Source organism: Nuphar pumila, chromosome 15, assembly GCF_984573655.1.
Source record: "Nuphar pumila chromosome 15, dmNupPumi1.hap1.1, whole genome shotgun sequence".
NCBI classification, from domain to species: Eukaryota; Viridiplantae; Streptophyta; class Magnoliopsida; order Nymphaeales; family Nymphaeaceae; genus Nuphar; species Nuphar pumila.
The window spans coordinates 78924262-78950305 of record NC_143263.1 but is presented as its reverse complement, the minus strand read 5'-3'; the positions used below and the strand labels follow the sequence as shown (position 1 = coordinate 78950305).

At 38.2% G+C, this 26044-nt stretch overlaps 1 protein-coding gene across 1 annotated transcript; it reads left to right on the top strand.

Moving 5' to 3' along the window:
• The first annotated feature begins 1962 nt into the window (after positions 1-1962).
• Positions 1963-25716, top strand: LOC149815704 (T-complex protein 1 subunit beta-like). Its single transcript, XM_089988547.1, has 11 exons — positions 1963-2087; positions 2602-2658; positions 4696-4761; positions 4896-5007; positions 5485-5613; positions 6343-6414; positions 7028-7143; positions 8368-8444; positions 9864-10349; positions 24936-25251; positions 25358-25716. The coding sequence occupies exons 1-11, from the start codon at positions 2082-2084 to the stop codon at positions 25502-25504; spliced, it is 1584 nt and encodes a 527-aa protein (XP_089844673.1). The 5' UTR covers positions 1963-2081; the 3' UTR covers positions 25505-25716.
• The last annotated feature ends 328 nt before the right edge of the window (positions 25717-26044 follow it).

Genomic DNA, 26044 nt, shown 5'->3' with positions numbered 1-26044 from the left:
AATCTTATTTGAGATCCTTATTTGGAGCAAAAATCCATATTCGGGGCAAAAATCCTATTTGAGATCCTTATTTGGAGCAAAAATCCATATTCGGGGCAAAAAACTGATTCGAGATCTATATTTGGGCCAAAAATCCAATTTCAAATTCATATTCAGGGTAAAAATTCATGATTTTGATATAATTTAGTAATTGAATCCATATTCAGGCAAAAAACTACCATAAACTTGTTAAAACATGTAAAATGGTGGACGGATGGGGTCATACGATCCAAAATAAAGTAATTCGACCCATTATCCATGATTGTTTAAGTTGTTCGCACATCGTCATCAAACAACATACATTTGGAACATAACATTTGAGTACGGTTGAAACAAACGTTGGACTTGGAACAATTGTTACAGAATGAAGAGAACCAATGTTCTGTTCCATTTTTTTTTTCATTTCGTCCAACCTGGGACAAGTCATCAAACATACCCCTAAGTAACATACATATATATATATAGTAATGGGTAGGTGCAAAATTGATATATAATAAATGGGCTTTCTGCCTTTCTGGTGTTTTTTCGCAGTCCCGACCCCATACATGTGTTGGGCATGGTCAATTTACGAGGAAGGAATCTACACGAATCATGTGTTCTCAATGAAAAAAATGATATTTAGAGCCTAAAAAGTTTACAAAGATTTTGGATGGTTGATTTTTTGAACCTTATAAAAATTCACCCTTGTGTCGGAATCCAACACTTCAAGCCCTATAAAATCAAGCACATAGCACATCTGTATGGTCAGAATCTAAAAATAAAACAAAAAAACTTTGAAAAACTCATTTAGCAAGTTTGGTTTAGCATATATTATTTCTCACCTACCCATTACTATATATATATATATATATATATATATATATACGCGTGCATGTGTGCCCTTGTTTTTTTTGTGCCTGTGTTCAGGTCACTAAAAAAACAGGCCAGGCCTATGCCCGGTTCAAGCTGACTTAGAGTTGAAAAAAATCAGACCGAGCCTGGTCCATCACAAAATGACCCAATCAGTTGCTCACACCTATTTCCAACAAACACGGACGGCCCAACCCAGTCCACCTTTGTTTCTAAACAAACAAAGTGGCACGAATCCTCCAATTCAATGGTTCACAACCAAAGAACCGGCCCGTTTCTGAGATAAGTCTGGAATTTTAGACCCAACTTGAACCGATGGGTTTACCAAGATCGGGTGAAATCAGGACAAATCAGTTCGGGACATCAGCCCAATTAGAGCATACCGGACCTAATTACACCCCTAATGATCCGTTTGGATGCGGCCATAGAATACCTGGTTTAATGAAAATCAGGTTTAAAGCCTGGCTTTTAAAACACTCTGAAAACCTGGTTTTGATGTTTGGATCACAGCTTCTAACCTGGTTTTAACTAGATACTAATGAACTTCTCTTAATGCATTTTGCTTTACCATATCTTCAAATTGTATTTTTGTGGCATGAATGGTTGTGTCTATTGTTTGCCACCCGAGTCACCACAAATGAACATCCTAAGATCATACAAATAATACAAAGGAATTATTAAGCTTTAGGGATATCAATGGATCAGATTTTACCCAATATCCAACCGAATCTGACTCTGTTTAGTTGGATTTGGTATGCCAAAACTACATCCGATTACAATAAAAAGCCAATTTAGTTTTTATTTCTTGCTATCAAATTTGACTATATCCAGATTTGACGGATAGTCGAACCTAATTACTTGTAAAAAGTGAGATTGGTATGAGTTTTTCACCATCCAAATCTTGATCCGAGTCCGAATTCGTTTAACAAATATGTTCATCCAATTCAACCCTAGCTACGTTCGGATCCGGACCTGGACATGGGTTCAGACCTAGGTGAGTCAAATCGAAGAGCCTTTCTAGAAGCTTCTATCCGCATCGGGCTCGTTCTCTTCACTCGTACAAGGTACAACAAAAGGGCGCCATTTCTCTTTAACAACACAACCCGTTTGAGTCAGAGAGCCTCTCTTCGCGTTAGGGTTTCCCTTCTCTCCTGGTTTGATCCCCCAAACTCCTTCCTCCCTTGAGCTTCCTGATGGCGGTATGAATCTCTTTCTCTCTGTCTCTCCCTCCCTCTCTCTTTCTTCAATGAAATGTTATCTTCACCATCACTTTTGCTCTTGTTTTTTGCTGAAATTTTTGGGTTTGCTGCGGTATTCTGTGGCTCTCTGTTTCAGTTTATCTTTGATCTTGCTTTGTCCCATCCTGGATTGATTTTTAGGCACCTATTTCGATGCCACTATGGGATAAAGGATTTTGTACTCCTGAGCATGATGCGGTTTCTAAGCTTATCCCGTTTTCTGTGGGTTAATCTAGACAACCGCTTAAGGGGTGCTTGTGGGCACTGACTTGTTTTGAAAAGTGGGATAAGTTGGGAAATTTATGGTGCAATATTATGCAAGTTTTGATTTGACCCCCATTTGTTGGAAATGCGGGCGCGTAAAGAAACCTGCATAGTGTGGGAAGAATCGTAGCCGTCGTGGTTAGTATCATTGCGGAGATTGTTACGGGAGAGGTTTCTGATTTCTTTTCCCTTTTGATTCGTGTTTCTTAAGGTTGAGAAGCTTCTGAAGGATGAGGCCACTGAGGAGAAGGGAGAACGAGCCAGAATGGTAAAGTCTCCTCTTTTTACAGTTATCATGATCATTTCGTAATTCATTGTTATTTTTAACCGTAAAATATGCATCTTTGTGTGCACGGTGCTTTAGTGAAGCTGGCGTTTCATTCTGAGGATTTTACAGTGATCCATGTGTTTGTAACATCTTTTGGAAAAACATTTTAAATGCTGAGTATGGTTAGGAATTTCAGATAAAGAATCACCATTCCTGACAGGAAACATGGTCGTCTCTTTGCTTGTTGCTTTGGCTATGTTTTGTATTTTTTCTCTTTCATTATTTTCTAAGTGAGCTATATGTTGAACATGACCCAATATCCCATTTTGGTTGCATCTTACTGCAATATAAGGTGTGGATTGAGAAATCTGTTGAATTGGCAGTTTTGTGATGCAAACTCATTGCTGGTAAAGGGTTGCTGCCTAGAGTTACTAAACATGCACTGGAATATGTGAAGCTTTTAAGGCTGCTAGATTAGGACAATATGGGGGTCCGATATCTAATCAACAGATTAAATTTTGGCCAAAATTGGTGGTCTTTGTAGCTGCATAGCAGGCGTATGTTCGATTTCTTCTCCCAGTTATACTATAGTTACTGGAGATTTTTCTGTTTTGGTCGGCGATTCACTACCTGCAACCAGATATACTCAGTGTACAAGGTTCATTTTTGGTTCATATGATCCTATTCCAGCATGCTGGAGTCCTTGCCCCTTCACAACCCAATCTCGCTGGATCACTACTTGAATTCTCGCTGGATCACTACTTGAATGTCTGAGAGCAGGTTATTTAGACAGTATTTACTAATAATCTGTTTAGAAGTTGATGATATGAATGGTAGATATCCATTTGAAGTTTTGAACAAGTGGATTGGTACTTTGAAGATGATATTTATTGGTTGTCCTAGTTAAATTCAGAGACTGTTTAATTCTAATCATGGTTACTACTGTTATCTTCATTTGTGGCTTCACTTGTTCTGACATTGTCCATGAGTGCTTGAAGCCCAGGAAATGTGAGTTTCATGTTGATTCTTTTGTTTTACTCCAAACTATTAACTGAAATTTATTCTTCATAGTCTAAGCAAGATATGCCTTCTTCCCTTCATAAGATTTTTAATTGACACTTGTTTTGGAATAAAAATTTCTCCTTGTTCTAAAAAAAGGCAAGATAATGTCTTATTGGGTAATTGTACTAAGACTGCAAACTTTCTAATGTCTCTTGTACTTCATTGATGATGTTCACTTTATATGATAAGTAGAGTCATCATCCATATTTATGTTTTACATTTTAAAGGATTTCTGAATGCAAAACTCCAAAATGTCAATATTAATCAAAACAATTTCAACATGAGAATATGGTTACATTATTTGAAAAGTTCTCTTTCTAAAATATAATATTAAAATTTAAAATTTTGTTATTTCCATTTAAAAATACCTGCCTTGAGATTTTCCAAAAACCATGTATTTGTAAATCCTCCCAAGCAAAACCCTTGCCAGTGCTATTACAGTGAGTGCAATTTAACCTATGCAGAATTGGTTAAAAAATTCAAATCCAGAATTTTCTTTTTTAATAGGTGTTACTGTGTTAACTAAAATTTCTTGTTTGTTCATAATTTAAGACGAACATTTTTGAGAAAAATATTTTTGTTTTCATATCCTCATTTTTAAACCTTATGCTGGCATAGTTGCTAACATATGTACTTCCTGTTCCTCATTTTATGGAATATCAGTTCTGCATTTCATGCAAGTTGGAGAATGAGATTCTCATTTGCATCAAATGTTCTTTTAATTTTGCAAACCTGAGCTATCATCAGAAAGAAGAATTCCTAACATTATCCAGTACTTTTATTATTTAATTGCTGGCCCACCAGCCAACTTGCTATGCTTTTCTTTTTTTAATTTTTTAAAATTATGTTACTCTTCTTTGAGAAAACTTATAAATCTCAATTATAGTTATTAATAGCTGTTATGAACTTGGAAGTGCTCAATATTGGTGACAGTCTGACATCTGTGTACTTTTTGGTGTGTATATTTTGGTGCAGGCATCATTTGTTGGTGCCATGGCAATTGCTGACTTAGTCAAGACCACTCTAGGCCCTAAGGGAATGGTATAGTTCTGATATCTTTGGTGCCTCGGAATTGAAGCTGGCCAATTTCCCCCCCCCCCAAAGTTAAAGATAATTGTGGTATTGGATTTCTTCTTGTGCTTGACTGAATAAATTTAAATGTTCATTTCTTTTAGGACAAGATATTGCAGTCTACAGGCAGAGGTCACAGTGTTACTGTTACAAATGATGGTGCTACTATCTTGAAATCACTTCATATTGACAATCCAGCAGCTAAAGTTTTAGTTGGTATCCATTTATGGGAGACATGATTCTCACGTTGCTATGAATGAGCTTTACTGTTTCTGTTTCACAAAGCAGTGCATTTTCTGGGTTTGCTTCTCATAAATTTTACATTTGTCTTGCATTTTCTTTGGCTTAGTCAGGAATTTCTGTAGAATTTTGTTTTTTTGATTTTAATGGCCTAGCAGCCTGTGGTGCTTGTCGCATATTTTTTCCCTGTTTTATTTGAAACTATCCAAGTCATCAGCGATCACGTTAATGTTGTACAGGTTTTTGGTCCATTGCTTCGGCTGTTTCTGATTGTACTTATTAAAACAATGTTTGTGCTTCCTCCATGACCTCATACCGATGCAGTGATACAAATATAACGTAATAAAATGCTAACAGCATGTTAGAGATTGCATATTCGTTTCTGGACCTATTTGCCTCTCTCTCTCTCAAAAGATCACATATCATATGTATTTTGCTTAACTTTTGAGTCAGATATTTCAAAAGTTCAAGATGATGAGGTTGGTGATGGAACAACATCTGTGGTTGTCTTGGCTGGAGAACTACTGAGGGAAGCTGAGAAGTTGATTGCAATTAAGATCCATCCAATGACAATAATTTCAGGTTTGCTTGAACTTATGCAGTTAATAAATCCCCATAAGAATTTGGCCTTCTTAAAAGTTTTCTGATAGTTCTGTCCCGTGCATGGGTTTGTTTCATTATACTCTTGTAAGCATTTATGTTAAGCAGTGTGATTTGGCTGCTGATTGAGGGGTTATTTTATTCCAAATCGATCTGCTGAAGCAGTAGGGAACAACTCTCTCTCTCTGTCCGTATGTGTGTGTGTGTGGATGTTAACAAGTGCACCACATTTTAAAATGACAGTAGTTTCATGCATTGATTCGTGCTACATTGGTCTTTGTAGTAATTTTATGTAAAGAAAAAATGGCACATTTGCTAGCAGTTCTTTTTACATACAAACTGTCTTCTATTTTTTTGTAAATTTACCGAAATACTGTTGGTGATGGGACAATTAATGTGTGAAAAAACTGCTGTTTTTTTTAATTTGTTGAGGATGAAAGTGCGTGATGAGCTAAGTTCATGTATATTTGTGGAAGTTAACAGCTACAGTATGTTTTCATTTATGCATGTCATACCATGTATTTTGTTAGACATAACTATTAGTTATCCTAAAACATCTCATTAAACATTTATTTTAATATTTTATAACGATCCAAATTGTATTTTCTGCTTGTTATTCTTCTATCTTTTGAATATCTGCATTAAGCACACAGGCTAAAACCATTTCTCAATGGTTTCAGTTCTATTCTTCATGTGTTTTCATTATGATAGGTTATAGGATGGCTGCAGAATGTGCTCGGAATGCTTTAACACAAAAAGCTAAGGATAATAAAGAAAACCCAGGTAATAGTTGTTAATGTTAACATTTCCACATTTTCTGTATGCACTTCTGCTTGTTTTGTTTTTTATTTTGAGTTATCCTACAATAATTTTTGAGGTACATTCCAAAGTTAGGCCAATGGCCTATCTTAGTGTCAATTTTGAACTGAATGTTTTTTGGTAGAAATTTACAACTTTGTACAACTAGACTAGCAGTCACAGCCATAATCCTGGTATTTATATTTACACTAAGGGGAAGTTTGGTTTGACTCACCAGAAATGATTCTAAATCAGACGAGATCCGGAATCATGTGATTCAGAGTCCTTGTGATTCTATTTCTCATGCAAATGAGGAAATGATTCACTGCAAATGAGAGTCATTCTCTCATGATGCATTTTCTCATTTTTGTGTTGACATGAGAGAATGAAGCACATGAGAATCATTCTCTCATTTGGATGAGAGAATGATTCTCATGGGATTTAAACAAAACATCTCCTAAAGTTTTTGTTGACAGAAGAAGCATGAATCTGTAATCTGTTTTGTTTATCCACTAGGTCATATTGGATCTACTGCCTTCTTCTAGCATTTACTTATATTGATCATGTTTCCTCATGTTCTGTTACTCTTGTAATTCAGATAAATTCAAGTCAGACTTGACAAAAATAGCAAAGACTACACTTAGTTCAAAGATTCTTTCTCAAGACAAAGAGCATTTTGCAAAACTGGCTGTGGATGCTGTTATGAGGCTTAAGGTAATGTCTACAGACACCATGATGTTCAAGTGTGCAAGGAAATCCAATGTCACAGTCGAGATTTGGCTGTTTGTCTATTTACTTGAGTGAATAGCAGAATCTGGTAGACTTAAAATTTTGTGACTTGGCCAAAGTTAGTCTTTTATTTTGATAACGTCTACTATGGTCTGCACAATCTTCTTATTTCATAAAATGTGTGGATGTATTCTCTTATTTTTCTTCTAGTGATAAATATAGCAGCATCCACAGCTAATCACACCACGTACATCCGTCTTCCCCTTTCTGTCTGTACATGGGCATGCATGCATATTGCACACACACACACACACACACACACTCTCTCTCTCTCTCTCTATATATATATATGTATGTATATATATAGCTTGATTTGAAAGCATCCCAGTTTAGCCAAGTGCTATCCCTAGGAGAAGTCTTCAGCAATATTGTAAAGACTAAGACCTTCATTATTATTAAATGTGGTTGGTAACATTGGTGAATTAGATGAAGGATATGGAAAGAGAGGGATTTGAACCTATTAACAGTAACAACAACAACAACGAAATTATTATTACTATTGTTGTTGTTGTTGGTATTATTATTATTATATATTGATGACAAGGACCCTGCCTAGGAACAGAAATCCTGAAAATTTCATTTAGCATATTTCATTCATCGCTTTGTGTATGTGGGTATGTGGGCGGGTGGTGGGCATGCCTATGCTTGTGATGTGCAAATGATGGGAAATAAATAATTATATACTTCTGGAAGCGTGCTCTAAATATTTGTTTCTCTCCACTCCTTGGCATCACAAGAAGACACTTTTCTTAGCCATTTTGCATTTCAAATATTCCAAACATTGGTGGGCAACTAGATGAAACTATTTTTTGAGATTTATGTTTCAAATATCTCATGGAAAATATTTTTCTTGCATTAGTTTTGTGAGGCTAACTGTATTAGAATAAGAGGTCTGGCATTTAGCGATCTTTGTTTGCTGGTATAGTATACTTCTGTACATGCTAGTGAATTATCTCTGTTCCATAGGTTAGAAATGGTTGATTCATTTTTGAGTTGTAATAACAGTGCCAAATATTTAAATGGTTATTTTTTATTCTGCCATTATATTGATTTAAGCATCTTGTTTGCATATCTTCCTTCTCATCATGAATGAGAAGATATTTTGTTCCCACTAACTTCTATTAAATTTACTTTGCTTGATAAATGCAGGGTAGTACCAATTTAGAGTCCATCCAAATCATTAAAAAGGCTGGGGGTTCATTAAAAGATTCATTCCTAGATGAAGGGTACACATCCTTATAATTTCCCCCCTTTTTCCTTATGATTTTAATATCTATGAGATGTGGGTAAACTGCCACAAATGGAAGTTATGAGATCAATCTGATTCTAATTCAAGTGGTTGTCTTTTTGTTAACTTGATATGTGATGTCCATTTTTAATATATGTCTGAACATATACCTAATATGTATTAATGTTAATTAGTGATGCTTGACTTGTCTCTTTTCTTTGTCGTTGGTCTTGATGAAGTCACTTTCTTTATGTTCAGCATTCCCTTCATGTTTCTAGTCCTATTTAACGCAAAAAAATCTCTTGGAAATAAAGTCTTAAGCTAGATCGCCTAATTGTTGAAGAAAATGAAAAGTGCAAAGTTCAACTGACTAGTTTGACAAGCAAAAGACTCCTCACATCCACACACGGTAAGTATGCATTCACACAGTGTCCAGAATCCCCTCCAGGGTTCATCATCAATGAAATAACTAGTTATTGTATCAAACCTTCGACTTGACTACTTTCTCCAGAATGTGAACTTGATCTTTGTCCTTGTGTTTTGTATTCTGCTGATGCCATACCCTTCCATAACTATTGGAATATGGTCTTGGAGATCAACTATTGAGTTGCTAAATAATTTGCAAAAGGATTTCATTCTAGATTCCTTCAATCTGATGGAAACTTAGTTGGGTGTCTATGTAACATGGTTACGTCTCTAAGGGATGAGTACCCGTGTTCTTAAGGGACACGGGTTGAGTATGGGGCCGGTCGGGTTGAGTCCAACACGAACTTGATATGAAAACCTTTTTTATTTTAAATGGAGGGAGGGAGGGAGGTTCGTCTCCTTCGGGGCAGCATCCCTCCCTGCTTTTTTATAAAGGAAAGTGAATCTTGATCCTAACATCATCCATATTCACAACAAACATAATGTCTGTGTTGGAGCCATATCCCATGGCCATACTTCTAAAATTTCCTGTGTCATACACTTCATACCCGCATCAGTGCCCATACCCACATAGCACAGTCAGTACTTTTTTTCCTTAAATCTTTTGGGTGGTGGTGATGGGGGGGGGGGGTTCATAATTGTTGTAGGTTGTTGATTTGCATGCCAATGTGATTCATTATTTGTTGGACATATTTTCTCATCTTTATGTAAGAGCCTGCTGGCTGCATATTCAATTCAGGGTGTCACTGCTTCCTAATCCGTGTTCTTCAGACACTTCTGATTGGCTAATATTCTTTGTTTTCCTTTGCATCTCACAAAGAAGGAATAACATTGTTATAATCCTAAAAAAACAGAGTATGAAACTTATGTTTATGGACAGCATCTTGTGTCTCTCAACTATGATAATTGTACCTTCAGTTCTGTTCTATTATTTATAGCATTAGCAATGCTATCATCGTCTTGATCATGGGCAATTTTCTTTATAATTCAGGTTTATTCTGGACAAAAAAATAGGTGTTGGACAACCAAAGCGAATTGAAAATGCAAAAATTTTGGTGGCAAATACAGCTATGGACACTGATAAGGTAAAGATATATGGTGCACGAGTACGTGTTGACTCAATGGCAAGGGTTGCTCAGATAGAAGGGGCAGAAAAAGAGAAAATGAAGGAGAAGGTGCAGAATATTATTTCCCATGGCATCAATTGCTTTGTTAATAGACAGCTGATATACAACTTTCCCGAGGAACTCTTTGCTGATGCAGGAATTCTGGCGATTGAGCATGCTGATTTTGATGGAATTGAGCGTCTTGCTCTAGTAACTGGTGGAGAAATTGCATCAACATTTAATGACCCTGGGTCTGTTAAACTTGGGCACTGCATGCTTATTGAAGAAATCATGATTGGTGAAGATAAATTGATCCATTTTTCTGGTGTAGAGATGGGTCAGGCATGTACCATTGTATTAAGAGGAGCAAGGTATGCTTTTCCCTGATAACAGAACCTTCAATACTCATTATACTTGCTTTTGTTTTTGTATATAAATTTGTGAGCTTGCAGGTTTTTACAGTGATTAGTTCTTCATTCTTGATCATTAGTGCTGCTTAATGGCTTGATTTAGTAAAGGATGGAATGCACCCTCTCTTTTACTCTATTTTTATGGGGAAAGGCCAGGTGGCATATAAATTCAAGATCTTTTGGTTAAGATGCGAGAACATGCAATCGGCCTAACACATAAATAGAAGGTAGCTAATACAATAAAGACTGAATATCAGAATTGTAAATTGGTTTTATCATATGACCTAGAAAACTATTAACAGAAACTTTTCTGTTTGCAACCCTCAGCAACGGCAGCTCTAAAGTTACCGATAAAACCAAAAGAGGACTCCACCTGCTCGTTTAGAGATGGGGCTGGGGTTGGAGGTTTGGGGGGAAGTTTCACACTTATAGCTAGTTCACTTTAGTGCCCTGAGTCTTGAAATATTTGTACATATTTGAAACCATAGTTGTAAACTTCTGTTTTTCCCTATTTTTGTATTCTGCAATATGGGTGTTTTGCAAATCAAAGGTTGGTAATGCAAGAAAGATTCAACAATCAAATTTCAGTTTGGTTTCTCTATTAAATAGCTTTTAACTTATGGTTGACTGTTCATCTTCTTAGACAACTTATTGAGAGAAATAGAGAGAGGAACAAAGATTTGCATATGGTTTTTATTGATTTGGAGAAGGCTTACGATAGAGTACCTAGGGACGTTCTCTGGTGGACAATGATGAAGAAAGGTGTTTCTCTCAAGTACATTAGTATAATTAAAGATATGTATGAAGGAGTAGTAACCAATGTCCGCACTTGTGGAGGGGTGACAACCAATTTTCCTATAACGGTTGGGTTACATCAAGGATCTGCTTTAAGCCCTTTCCTATTTGATATAGTGATGGATGAGCTTACGAGATCAATTCAAGAAAATGTGCCGTGGTGTATGTTGTTTGCTGATGATATTGTTTTGATTGATGAGTCTAGAGCTGAGGTTAATGCTAAGTTAGAATTATGGAGACAGACATTGGAAGCAAGAGGTTTTAAGTTGAGTAAGAGTAAGACAGAATACATAGAATGTCGATTTAGTAAGCAACGAAGTAGTGATGGGAGTGTAGTGAAGCTTGGTGAGCACGAAATACCGGTGGATGATTCTTTCAAATATTTGTGATCTATCATTCAAAAGTATGGAGAAATTGATGGAGATGTAAATCATAGGATAAAGGTTGGGTGGATGAAATGGAAGAGTGCAACTAGAGTGTTGTGCGATCGTAGAATGCCATTGTGGTTGAAGGGAAAGTTTTATAGGACGACTATTAGGCCCGCTTTACTATATAGTACAGAATGTTGGGCTGCCAAGAGACATCATATTCAAAAAATGAGTGTAGCTGAGATGCGTATGCTGAGATGGATGTGTGGAAATACAATAAAAGATAAGATTCGGAACGAGGAGATACGTAAGAAGGTAGGCGTTGCACCCATTGAAAATAAGATGAGAGAGAATCGTTTACGGTGGTTTGGACATATTCGACGAAGGCCTAATGATGCTCCAGTTAGAAGGATGGAGGAATGGGAAAATATTTTAGTTAAAAGAGGTCGGGGTAGGCCTAGGAAGACATGGATGGAGGTGATAAGAAAGGATATGAATGCTTTGAACCTCACCGAGGACATGGCATTGGATAGAAATGAATGGAGGAGAAGGATTCATGTGGAAGACCCATAATGATTTTCTTTGTTGGTTCATATCGCCGACCCCAATTGTTTTGGGATGAAGGCGTAGTTGTTGTTGTTGTTGTTGTAACTTATGATTGACTGTGTTGCAATCCTTAGCAGTTGTAATTCCTAAGTTTAGGAAAATAGAGGACTTCACTTGCCTGTTCAGATAGGGGGGGGGACTGGGGGTGGAGGTTTGGTAGGAAATAATCCTCTAGAGTAGATCAGGCTGGTGCCGTGAGTCCTTGGGATATTTGTGTCACAAAGTGGCATGGAGTTTGAGACACAAGAAACACAAAACAATAACAATATTTTTATCAAATATGAATGAAATCAGATGCATTATCATAATGCATTTGACTAGATACAACAAACCATACATAGCCATCTATGTCACATGGGTGCGGGTGCGGGGGTGCGGCACTCTAAAAAAACTTGGGTCCGGGACCATATATATCCCACACCCAAGTTTTTTGAGAGTGCCGCACCCATGTGACATAGGTTTTGAAGTGTCTTATGATAGATCTTAACCATTAAATGTGTTTAGCATGCTAGATTTAGTGAGAATAGACTCTTGGATCATGATTTTTTGATGAAAAAATATGTTTTTTTCACTTATGAGCAAAAAAAACTGTCACCGAAAAAACCTGTATACATGACAGATTTTGGTGATCCAAAATACGTATCGATCCTACCGAAAGCTCGAGGGGATTGAAACAGTTCTGGAGAGAGAGAGAGAGAGAGAGAGAGAGAGAGAGAGAGAGAGAGAGAGAGAGAGAGAGAGAGAGAGAGTATGTACCGGAAGCTCGAGGTCGTCGCCAGCGTTGGGGTTGGGAGATGGGTCGCAACGTCGGCTTCAGGAGGAGAGGTTGTCGCCGGCATCGGGGTCGGGAGATCGCAGTGTCGGCTTCAGGAGGAGAGGTCAGGAGGATTAGGGCAAAAAAAATTTGCCCTAATCCTCTTCTCCTCAGCCCATTTCATTGGGCATTTTTTTTAAAGTCCGAGAGTTGGACATAAATGACCCTAGGTGTGTTGACCGCACCCAAGGTCGGGTTGAACGCACCGGGTGCCGCAGGCGCACCCGCGTCAACGCTGGTGCAACACTTCGTTGGCCGAATCCCTGTGACATAGATAGCCATGAGGAAAAAACAAGACATAAAAATTAGATATTTTGTTGATGAAAAAAATCTTCACACTAATATACAAGATAACCCCAGTGCAACACACAGGCACACACACAGTATCCATCCATCCTCTCTCACTCTCAATGAGGTACTTACCTCATATAAACAGCCAAGAGAACAAGCTAGTTGTTAGGATGGTCTAACGGCTAGTTTGACTAGCCATGAGCCCATCCTAATGATGAGTAAATCCTAACAGCTAGTCCAACTGCAGTATTACAAAAAATAAAAATAAAAGAATCCTAAAACTAGCCTACAAGTATACACAAATATACTTATTGGATACTAGTAGGTATACCTAAAGTATACCTATCCTAAAATACATAAAACAGGTATACCTAAAGTATAGATTGAGTTCAATTCAAATAAAATGTACAAGAATACACATAAAAGAAAGAAAAATACCTAAGGTATACTTAGTTGTACTTTGGTATATACCACTGCCACCGATATCATCGATATTTTGAAAATATTGCGATATTATCAGCTATTTCAAGGTAGCTAATAATATTGGGAATATATCACTTATGTCATAGGGATTCGGTCAGCTGGGTGCCGCACCCGCGTTGATGCGATGGTGCGGTCAAACCGACCCTGGGTGTGGTCATTGCACCCAGGGTCATAAATGTCCAATTTTTGGACTTAAAAATCGGCGTTCGATGAAATGGGCTGGGAGGGGGGATTAGGGCAAAATATTTTTGCCCTCTCCTCCCAACCCCGACGCTGCGATGCTCTTCTCCGTCTCCCGACCTCGACACTGTGCCTCTCTGTCTCCAACCCAGATTCCGCGAGGTATGTCTCCATTCTCTCTCTCCTTCAATCTCTCTCCCCTCGTCTCTCTCTCTCAATCTGTCTCTCTCATTCCGGCAACTCGTAGGTGGGTCACACTTTTTTTTTCCAGGGCAGTTGATGCCTTAGATGCACAACATCTATGGCTTCCAAAATGAACCGCCGAAACACTAAGAGTCTTTTAGAGTTTTCAATATTTGGTTCTGAACTATGTCACATGGGCGCGGGTGCGGGCGCGGGTGCCGGTGCGGGGATTCGGCACTTCCAAAAAAACTGGGTGTGGGGGTGCGACAGGGGCAAAAATGTAAATATATATATATATATATCATGTATAGTGTATATGTATGAATGTATGGTAGCTGTTAAGGTCCATGACATTTATGCCCAACTTACTTTTTACCATTTTTTTATCTTATATGGTTGTCCCCAAAGATGAAAGTGATGAGTTGTGGAGCCTGATTCATTGTTTTTGCCCTTGCAGGAAGGGGGGTCCGGGGGCTCCCCCCGGCGCGGGTCCCGCTGCGCGGTCAGCGGGCGGGGGACCAGGGGGCGCCCCTGGTGGGGGGTTATAGGGGGGCAGCGCCCTCCCCCCACCCCCCCAAAGATTTTTTTCAAAATTCCGCAGCCCATTTCATAGGGCAAAAAAAAAATCCAAAAAAAAAAAATGGACAAAAATGACCCTGGGTGCGGTCAATGCACCCAGGGTCGGGTTGACCGCACCCGGTGCCGCACCCGCGTCGACCCGGGTGCGGCACCCTGCTAGCCGAATCCCTGTGACATAGGTTCTGAACCTTCTTTTTCAGTTTTTTTAAGTAGATGGGAAATTCACGATGCAACAAGAAGCAGAATCACAACTATGCAGGTTCCATATTGCTGATAAGTGATAACATTTCCACAGAAGACATAGTTCGCTCCCTCGCTCCAACCTTTCCTGTTTTTTACATCTATGATTTGCCGGCATCTTTTTGTTAGACTTATGGAAAATACCAACATGATGAACAAACCATGGTTTGCGCACCCAATTACTGCTTGCAACGTTTGCTTTTTTTTTTCCCTTACCAGTTCCGTTCTTTTTCCTGTTTGATGTTGTGCTGTTGCGTGCTCCTCATACGATTAGTTATTCACATATTTAGTCATATGCATGACATCTATGGCTTCCGAATGAAAGAATGGATAAGCAAGTAATTAGCGAGAGACGTAGAGATTTTAGGATTTATTGCATACATGATGATGAATTGATTTGATGATATTATGATAATTGTTTTTTATTTCATTAGTGTTACTGTTGTTAACAGTTAAAAACTTAAAAGTTATATATATACTAAGTCACACGGACTCGGCTATTGTAATGAAGGAGATCAACTCCAACAAAAGTCACTTATGAACTTGTAAGAACACACTTCAATCAAGCATTGCACTTGATTGATTAAGCAAAAACATCCACACAAGGGTCCGGAATGATTGTTATTGAATAAGAAACCTCACTCTAGAGGGGATAATACAACCCAAGGCCTTGAGGTCAATTTATAGAGAAAGAACCGCATGGGAGCAGCCCAATATGGCTGTTGGGCTGCTCCCAGCAGTCATATTTATGACTGTTGGGAGCAGCTCCAACAGCTATATTGGAGCTGCCCCCAAAAACCCAAAAATCAAAATAGGTAAAAAGGTAAAAAATACAGAAAATAAATGTAAAATAAAAAAGGGAAAAAAGGAAAAAAGATGGCTGACCAATTACAGTGAAAAAACCGAAATACACTAGCTGGGTATTTCGGTTTACAAGCATGTGTATGTATGTATATATTTGAATATAAGTATATACATTAACAGCTATAAGGTCGACGCTCCGGCGTCGACACGCCTCGACGCTGGTGCGGCTTCGGACACGGGGCGGAAATGGTCAACCAATTGTCGGACCCGGTCAACACATCGGGGCCGAGTTCGTCTACATTTTGGACTCAGTCAACTTTGACCGAGTCTATTTTTGTTCATTTTTATGGGCAAAAGACATAAAAAGTAAAAAAAATCGAACTTTTTATATATTTTAAAAAATATATGTAGCCGAGTCTTATTATTGTTATATAATTGTATAGCCGTGTCCCCTAATGGGCACAACTTTGACCGAGTCTTATTATATATATATATATATATATATATATATATATATATCTATATATATATATATATATATAGCCGTGTCTCCGTTACCAAATTTTTTGAAATTGCTCCGCACCCGTGTCGCACTCGTACCTGTACTTGTACCTACACCCATGTGACATAGTATATATATATACACCCTCCCGCACCCCCGTACCCAAGTTTTTTTAAAGTGCCGCATCACCACACCTGTACCCACACCTATGTGACATTATATTGCGATATTTTCAAAATATTGCCAGAAACAAAATATCGCAATATTTTTTAAGATTTTTTTGTTTTAAGTTTTCATTTCATTTTTTTTGTTTCCTTTATATTTTAAAACCTTTAAAACATGTTTCTTTATATTTTTGGAAGAAAAATAATGCAAAACTTATTATTTTTTTTAGTTTTTTTGTTATTTATATTTTTGTCAGGTTTTAAACTCCGGAGATTTTCCCGAGATTTATCAACTTTGGAAAATCGCTCCGAGAAATTACCTTTAATGATGCATGTGAGAAAATAGAACATGTATCTTAATGATTTGTTCTCCATGTCCACAGAGTGCATTTGATTACCTCAGATCCTATGACTTGTAAATGGATTTGAAATCCAGAGCTTTTGATTCATGCATCTCTGTCCTAACCCTCTCCCATCGTGCCATGGGTCGATGAATCTTGTACTCTGATTGATATGGGCATTTAAATGCACTTATAGTTGTAAACCTCTGCATTTCGTGTTGTATTCCATACAGGTGTTTTGCACCGCCATGATTTTGTAATGTAAATGCATGAAGATCAATGGCATCAATAATTTTTGATTTCCTAATATTTTGAATAGTCTTGCTGAGGGAGTGGTTAACCAACTTGCCGATAAATTCTATTGGTTTTCTTCTCTCTTTCATGAAAGCTGAACCCTGGATTCTGTTGATTGATAATTTCTAAACTTGGAAAAGACTAGAAAGTTGGGAGTTTCCTCATGTCTTGCTTGCTGGCAAATAGCTTTTTATTTAGTTAATGTTGTATTCATACTCATGTGTTGGTTACTCTCCAAGATTGTTATTTCAATCATTAACATGCTTGAGAATGGTTGTCAAAATTTTTTTGGACTGATAATGAATATGCTAAAAGAATGTTTACAATGCGATGAGATGTTATATGCTGGTAGAACGTTGAAAGTGGTGATGTGAAGTATAGTTGGCATATTGGGTTTGTAGAGGGGTATTTTTGTCATTGTAGCATATACGTATTTTTTGCTCATCTCTTAATTTGACATCTGTATTTCAGTCGTTATGACATTGTCCTAGCTATCTTATGTTTTAAATATACTGTTTGAAAATCAATGAGATGAGATAGTGTTTACCTCTCCCTTTCTCTAGCTGATACATCCATCTATCTTTCTCTTCAGTTCTTCTTTGTTTCTCAATGTTTAGTGTGGGAATTAGAGGAAAACTTAAAAAATGTTGCCATTAATAGATTCAAGAATCCCTTCTCTTTCTCTAGCTGATACGTCCATCTACCTTTCTCTTCAATTCTTTGTTTCTCAAATTTTATTGCAGGAAGTAGAGGAAAGCATAAAAAATGTAGCCATTAACAGATACAGGAATTGGAACCTGCCTTAGGGAGCTTATATTCAACAGTTAATCTTGTCTTGCACAGCTTGTTGATGTTTTACAGTTTAGGTCCTAATGAGCTTTCTTCAAAGTGTTTGGAGGCTTAGTACCTAGGGTCATAAATTCCATTTCAAAGGGGTTCAAGGGATTAAAAGGGAATTTTATAGGGATGGAGTAGAATTAGTGACTGTCTCTTGGAATGTTTTTTTTGTTGACCGTTAGTTGGCGGGGCTTTGACACAACTATGGTTTGGTCTTCCTCTCAATCAATGTTATCAAATCAACCTTTAGGGCACTGGAATGGGCTGCCCAAAATTGACCAATTTTCTTGAATTGTTGGATCCGGTTGAATCAGACAACGCCCCTCTCAAATTGACTTTAATCAGTCTGTTGTAAACAGAACTGGGAGAAAAGGAAGAACAAAAAACTTGGTTTGTTTGAAAAAGGTCAGATGGTTTTTCTCTGTTTTTAGCATCATGTTTCAAGTTTCCCTCCCCTTACCTTTTGGGCTGAAAGGTTATGTCAATTTTATTAACATTTGATTATGCCAAATAATATCGAGGTAGAACTTGTAGTCACGCAAATCCCCCAAAACCCTTAAAACAGAGCTCTTTTCTGCTTTTTCATAATTTTGAACTAAAATCATAAAAACAAAGTTTTCTTTGGTTGTTTGCCCCATTGTTCATACTAAGGTTCTTTTTATAATTGTAAAACTTTCTTGAATTGTACTTATTTTTCTTTATTTTTACTAAATTTTCTTTAATTTTTCATTTTGGCTGGATTCCAGTCAGCCATTTGCGCTTTTCAGTTAAAAGTTAAAACTGATTCTCTCTCTCTCTCTATATATATATATGTGTGTATGTATGTGTATACACACGAGAGATGCATCGGGATAGGGACACAAATAGATCAGATTCAGTTGACTTCTGATCTGCATTTGGTAATTTACTCTCAGATATGGACCTTAAAAGGAGATCAAAATGTGCATCCAAAAAAATATTAGATATCAAAAAGTTTATTCAGCTCACTGTTTCTATTAGTTCTCTGTTCGGATCTGGATCCCTTGCCCTAATATTTCTGCAAAAAAAATTACTTTTGTATTTCGATGTTTCATGTGCACCTTGTCCATCCTTGTTAGTGTAGGCTTTTTCATTTGGTGATTAGGATACATGAGATCATGCATGTTGGGATGATAAGCCACCTGACTGGGCTTTCCTTTGTTTTTGAGGCCTATTATAAATGGTGTCACTTCCTAAATTAGAACTAATTGAAAGAAGGAAACCCTTTTATCGAGAGAGAGAGAGAGAGAGAGAGAGAGAGAGAGAGAGAGAGAGAGAGAGAGAGAGAGAGAGAGAGAGAGAGAGAGAGAGAGAGAGAGAGAGAGAGGGTTCAGTTCATCGTGACTGCCCTCTCATTCTATTAATAATAAAGATGTAAAACACTAGGGTACGAAAATACCCCTTTATAGAGTGTTAATTTACATTATACATGAACTGTGTCTGGACCCGATCCATTACATAAATGGATCGGGTCAGACATACATAATGAAGATAACAATGACTTCTTTTCAGCCTCCCTCCTCCCTCAAGTTGTGCATGGTGTTGGACCATGAACAACTTGTTCTTCAAAAACCAAAATCTATCATTTGTCAACCCTTTAGTGAGGATATCAGCAACTTGTTCTTCAGTTGGCACATACATAGGCTCAATCTCTTTGTCTTCAACCTTTTTCCTAATAAAATGTTGATCTATTTCAATGTGCTTTGCTCGACTATGGTGAATGAGATTGAATGACATGTTGATGACACTTTGATTGTCACACAACAACAGTGACCGAGCAATCAGTTCTCCCATTTCTGTCAGAAGATGTCTTATCCATGTACCCTCGGTCGTGGCAGTGGCCATCGATCTGTATTCAGCCTTAGTGCTTGATCTAGCAACCGCCTTTTGTTTTCTACTGCTCCAGGATACCAAGTTTGGCCAAATGAAGCTGCAGTAACCGAATACTGATCGTCATTTGTCTGGATCACCCGCCCAATCAGCATCAGCATAAGTAACGATCTCATGGCCCCCGCTTGGATCTAATTCTTCCTTGCCTTTGTATACCAGCCCATCACCCAATGTACCCTTTAGGTAGCGAAGTATACGTTTGATTGCCTTCATATGTGACACACGAGGTTCATGCATAAACTGGGATACCTGATTAACCGAATATACTATGTCGGGTCTAGTAAAAGTCAGGTATTGCAACATGCCAACTAAACTGCGATACTTAGTGGGATCTCCATATATATCCCCTTCTTGTGAACTCAATTTCTGATGAATGACACTTGGAGTTGTTAACGGCTTACAATCTGTCATGCCTGCTCTGCCGAGAATGTCCAACGTATATTTGTGTTGAGTAAGGGTAAGTGTATCATTTTTGTTATCAACTTCTACCCCAAGAAAATATCGCAGCTCTCCCAAATCTTTCATCTTAAATCTCTGATTTAATAACTTCTTCACCTGCTCAATGTGACTTTTACAATTCCCTGTGATGATGATGTCATCTACATATATCAACAGAAGAGTAGTAACTCCTTGTTCATTGTGAATAAATAATGAGTGATCCAGAAGAGACTGAGAGAAGCCATGCCGTTGTATTTCTAGAGAAAAACTGTCGAACCAGGAACGAGAAGCTTGTTTCAAACCATAGAGTGCTCTCTTTAATTTGCATACATATTTTTTGGCGTCTCGTTCTGCATATCCAGTGGGTTGTTCCATGTAGACCTCTTCTTTTAAATCCCCGTGCAGAAAAACATTTTTTACATCCAGCTGGCTCAATGTCCATCCATGTTTAATGGCTAGACTCAACACAATGCGAATGGTCCCCATCTTAACTACAGGACTAAAAGTTTCATCAAAGTTTTGGCCTTCCTCTTGTGTGAATCCCTTGGCTACAAGTCGAGCCTTGTACCTTTCGATGCTCCCATCTGGTTTATATTTTATCTTGTACACTCATTTTGACCCAACAACATTTCTGTTCAGTGGTCTAGGCACAATCTCACATGTCCCACATTCATGTAAGGCCTCCATTTCTTCATTCATTGCTTCTACCCATCTTCTAGAGCTCACAACTTGATAGAACATGAGAGGCTCATCCTCTTTACTTATGGATGTCAAGAATAACTGAAAATCCAATGAATTTTTTTTATAACTTACCCACCTGTCAAGCGGATGTCGAATCCGTGAAGATCTTCTGATATCCATTTGCTGCGAAACGGATGATCCAGATGGATCCGTATTCGTAGAAGGAATGAATGAGGGCTCTTTCTCTCGCCGGGTGTACACAATACCCTTATACCTTGTTGGCTCCAAGTCATATGTGACAGTTTCCTCCGTTTGAGTCTCATTGGCTGGATCCTCATGTGGCTCATTCTGACTGCAATTTTCTGGACAGTCTACTGTACCATTGGAGAAGAGTTCTGAATTTAACCATGGGTAGTATACCTCAATGCTGGAGCTTGAGTTATCAGTATCCACCATAGTTGAATTAGTATCCTGATCAGCAAAGTTCATTTCATCGAAAATAACATTCCTTGATATTTTGACATGCTTACTCAGGGGATCATAACACTTGTACCCTTTGTAATCTTCTGCATATCCTATAAACCTGCATTTCAAAGCCTTATCTTGGAACTTGTGCCTGAGTGAGTTATCAATGTGCACATAACAAACAGACCCAAACACACGTAATTCATGATAATCAGGTTGTATGCCAAAAAGAGAGAAGTATGATGACTTATTTTCTAAGATACTCATGGGCAAGCGATTTATCACATGAACTGTGGAGTGGAAGGCCTCAGTCCATAATGATACAGGGAGATTGCTCCCGTGCATCATGGTCATTGCAGTCTCAACAATATGTCGATGCTTCCTCTCAGCAATCCCATTTTGTTGAGGTGTATGAGGGCAAGACACTCTTCTCTTTATCCCATTATGTTGAAGAAAATTAACAAAATCACTCGAGGAGAATTCACCTCCTCCATCACACTGGAAATTAAGAATGTTGGTAGAGAAATGATTTTGAACAAAAGAGTGAAATTTCTGGAACAATCCAAAGACTTCTTATTTGTGCTTCATAAAAAATATCCAAGTATAACGTGAGTAACTATCAATGAAAATAAGATAGTATTTACTACCAGAAAAAGAAGTAATTGGAGCAGGACCCCAGACATCTGAACAAATGACCTCAAATGGCCTTGAAGCTCTTTTATTAATGGAAGCAAAAGGTAAAGCATGACTCTTACATAGATGACAACTAGAACATTTTGTATCAACGACTTCTGAACTCGGACTGGACTTAGGAATAAGATTATTCATGACAAGTTTTTCAATGAAATGGCGACCACAATGGCCAAGACGACTATGCCAAAGTCTTGGCTTATTACTTTCAGAAACAGTAAATATAAAATCAGAATAAAAAACTTGACGTTGGTGAGGCTTCAACGATGAATAGTTGGAATGAATGGAGGAAGGATCTTCTTGAAAGATGTACATGTTGCCCCATCGTTTTCCTTCAACGAATGTCCTCCTCGTGCGAAGATCCTTGAAATAAACAGAAGAGGGAGTAAATTCAACTGAAGCATTAGCATCATCAACAAGTTTTGAGACAAAAACAATGTTGTTTTGAATATTAGGAGCATGAATGACACTTGAAAGTTTAAGAGAGGACTTTGACATGTGTATAATGGCATTTCCAGTATGTGAGATGGCATGATGGGATCCATCTCCTGTGACTATGCTATTCTTTCCAACATAAGGTGTAAGAGTCAAGAGTTTACCTAAGCTGCTCCGGAGTCGACATACCAAATTCCTTTGTCATTTTGCTTCATATTCAATCCTGCCAAGGCTGCCAACAACAACTCTTTTACTTCTCCATCCATTCTAGCCTCTGCTTGTGGAGCTTTTCCTTTGTTTTGAGGATTAAACCAACAATTTGCTTTAATGTGCCCTTTCTTGTTGCATAGGAAGCAGGTGAGAATGGGTCTTTGTCCCTGGATATTGGGTGTTGGAAGTATGCCACGACCTCCATAGTTATTTCTCCCTTGGCCTCCTTTTTCTCGAAAAGAACTTCCTCTTCCTCCACCATAACTCATTCCCATAGCCAGCACATCTTGTGTTTCGGAATTCCCATGAGAGGCTTCAGAGGGACCTTTCAGATTCATCTCATATTGCAATAATTTCGCACGAAGATCTTCAAACTTTGGAAGTTCTGGTAAACATAGTAAGGTTGTCATCATAACATGATAGTCTGACCCCAATCCACTCAAGGTTTGTTGTACTTTATCTTTTTCACTGACAAGACACCCAACAACGACCAATTGATCTGTGATGCCTTTCATTTTATTCAGGTATTCCATAATAGACATGAAATCTTTCTTCAACATTTGAAATTCTCGCTTAATAAACATAATTCTTGCCTCAGAAATTTGTGAATATGTTTGAACTAACGTATCCCACAGTTCCTTTGCCGAACAATCACCAGGAAGAGCAATAAGGACCTCCTGTGAGAGAGTTGGAGTGATGTATGCCACTAGCGATTGATCCCTCTTCATCCAAGCAACATATTCTGGATTCTTGTGAAGAACAACAGATTGTTCTCTTTTATCGTCCGCCTTTTCTTGCGAAAGGAATTCTGGAGGCGGTGGGACCGATCCATCCAGATGACCAGAGAGGTCCTGACTCTTTATAAACGGAATGATCTGTCTTTTCCAGGTTAAGAAATTGCAGTTATTCAGTTTTTCAGAGACTAGTTGACCGAGAAAACTTGAGGACAGACATGATTGCCCGTGAGTAAAATCCATTTGATGAATATGTTTGAACTGATACTTAGATATGAAAAACAAAAAAAATAGAGGGCTCGGCTAACAGAACACTGCTCGGCTAACAGAAAACTTGAGGACAACAATGATGACAGAACTCTTGACCAGTCAGAGCACTCGGTTGACAGAACCAACGAAACCAGAAAAATTTTCAGATAAGGGAAAACAGATGGCTGCTAGCAGGTGATACTCAGCTGGCAGTTCTCTTTATAACCAACGAAAATACAGATCAACAGAAAAGGAAATCACAGATTGACAGTGATTAGCAGGTAGCTGGGAAACACAGATTAAATGCAGGGAAAAACAGCAGGGATGAAAGGAAATCACAGATCAAGAGAGACAGATTAACAGTGATTAGCAGGTAGCAGGGAAACACAGATTAAATGTAGGGAAAACAACAAGAAAACAACAGGGATTAAAGGAAATCACAGATCGAAAGAGGATCGTATTTTTCACAAAGGAAAGGGGAACCTGATTTAATTAGACACAGATTTTGCTGATAGAAGCACGCTGATGGATCCACACAGATTGACGCCGATTTAATAGCGTATACAGATTTTGCTGATAGAGGCACGCTGATGGATCCACACAGATTGACGCTGTGATTCTCACACAGATTCACGTTGCTTTGAGATCCACAATACCACGCAGATTCACGTTGGGTCTTTGAGATTCTTTGAGATTCACGCTGGGTCTTTGATTCACTCAGATTCATGGCTGATAGATCCACACTGCTGACACTGATGGATCCACGCAGATTCACGCTGTGATTCACTCCCAGATTTTGGCTCTAATACCATGAATGAAGGAAACCCTATTATCGAGAGAGAGAGAGAGAGAGAGAGAGAGAGAGAGAGAGAGAGAGAGAGAGAGAGGCTTCAGTTCATCGTGACTGCCCTCTCATTCTATTAATAATAAAGATGTAAAACACTAGGGTACGAAAATACCCCTTTACAGAGTGTTAATTTACATTATACATGAACTGGGTCTGGACCCATAATGGATCGGGTCAGACATACATAATGAAGATAACGATGACTTCTTTTCACTAATAACGTGCTGTTTCCAAAATAAAATGTCCAAATAATGGGTAATGTGATTATTGGATATCCCTTTGTTTTTTCCTGCTGTCAAGCTATATTTGCTACCTGTTCATGGCAGGTAATCTTATGGTCGCTATGGAGCATTATATTCCTTGGAAATATTCAGGGTTTTCATTTAGTAATCACAATCTTTTTTTGCAGTTCCCATGTGTTAGATGAAGCAGAAAGGTCTTTACATGATGCCCTATGTGTACTATCCCAAACGGTTACAGACAGCAGAGTCCTGCTTGGGGGAGGTTGGCCTGAAATGGTGATGTCCAGGGAAGTTGATGAACTTGCTCGGAGGACACCGGGAAAGAAGTCCCTTGCAGTTGAGGCTTTCTCTCGTGCACTCCAATCTATTCCAACTATCATTTCTGACAATGCAGGTCTAGACAGCACAGATTTGATTGCACAACTTCGTGCTGAGCACCACAAGGATGAAACAAATGCTGGAATTGATGTCATCTCTGGCTCTGTAAGAAAGAAGCCAATTTTTAGGCTTTTAGCTTTCTGAACTATATATGGTTCAGCCTGTATTCAACTTTTGCTTATTTTGTTTTTCATTCTGTTTCTCTTTCCAGGTTGGGGATATGGAGAAGCTTGGAATATCAGAGTCATTTAAGGTTAAGCAAGCAGTACTACTCTCTGCTACGGAGGCTGCTGAGATGATACTCAGAGTTGATGAGATCATCACCTGTGCACCAAGGAAGAGAGAGGAACGGATGTGAGGAAGAGAAGCTGATTGGTTTGCAATTTTGGTTGTGATTTTCATGAATTTTTGGGTTAGTTAGGCTTGCTGTGGCTTTATGTCTACTTATTTCATTTGAAATTTGTGTACAAGATGGTTTTCTATCAGAATACGAAGCTTTTAACAGTGTTAAGTTTGTTTATTGCGGCACCCTGAATCATGTTCATGATTTTTATATGAGCCAAACATTTTATTATCCTCTTGTTGCATGGAAGAATATGTTCACAACCTTACATGCATTGTAGCTGCAAAATACTTCATCTGTTTGTAAACTTGAATTATTTGGGCGCTTTTATGTACGTTTGCTTTATCAGATGACACTTATCTTTCTTCCTTCTAGTTTCTTCTTCAGGGTTTTCGCCAAGGTTGAACTTGTTACTTTTGTGAAGTTCTTATTTTAATGGTTCCATGGGAGGAAATGGTGCTAGAGTTACTATTATGTTATATATAGACTCTTAGAAGGTATGTTGGAATTGAGATTACACTGCCCGGCCCTCAATAAACTGAAGCAGAACTGCTG

Coding starts and splice junctions, on each gene's coding strand:
- LOC149815704 (XM_089988547.1), top strand. Junction 5,008..5,484: donor AGCAGCTAAAGTTTTAGTTG/GTATCCATTTAT, acceptor CTTTTGAGTCAG/ATATTTCAAAAGTTCAAGAT. Junction 8,445..9,863: donor GATTCATTCCTAGATGAAGG/GTACACATCCTT, acceptor TTTATAATTCAG/GTTTATTCTGGACAAAAAAA.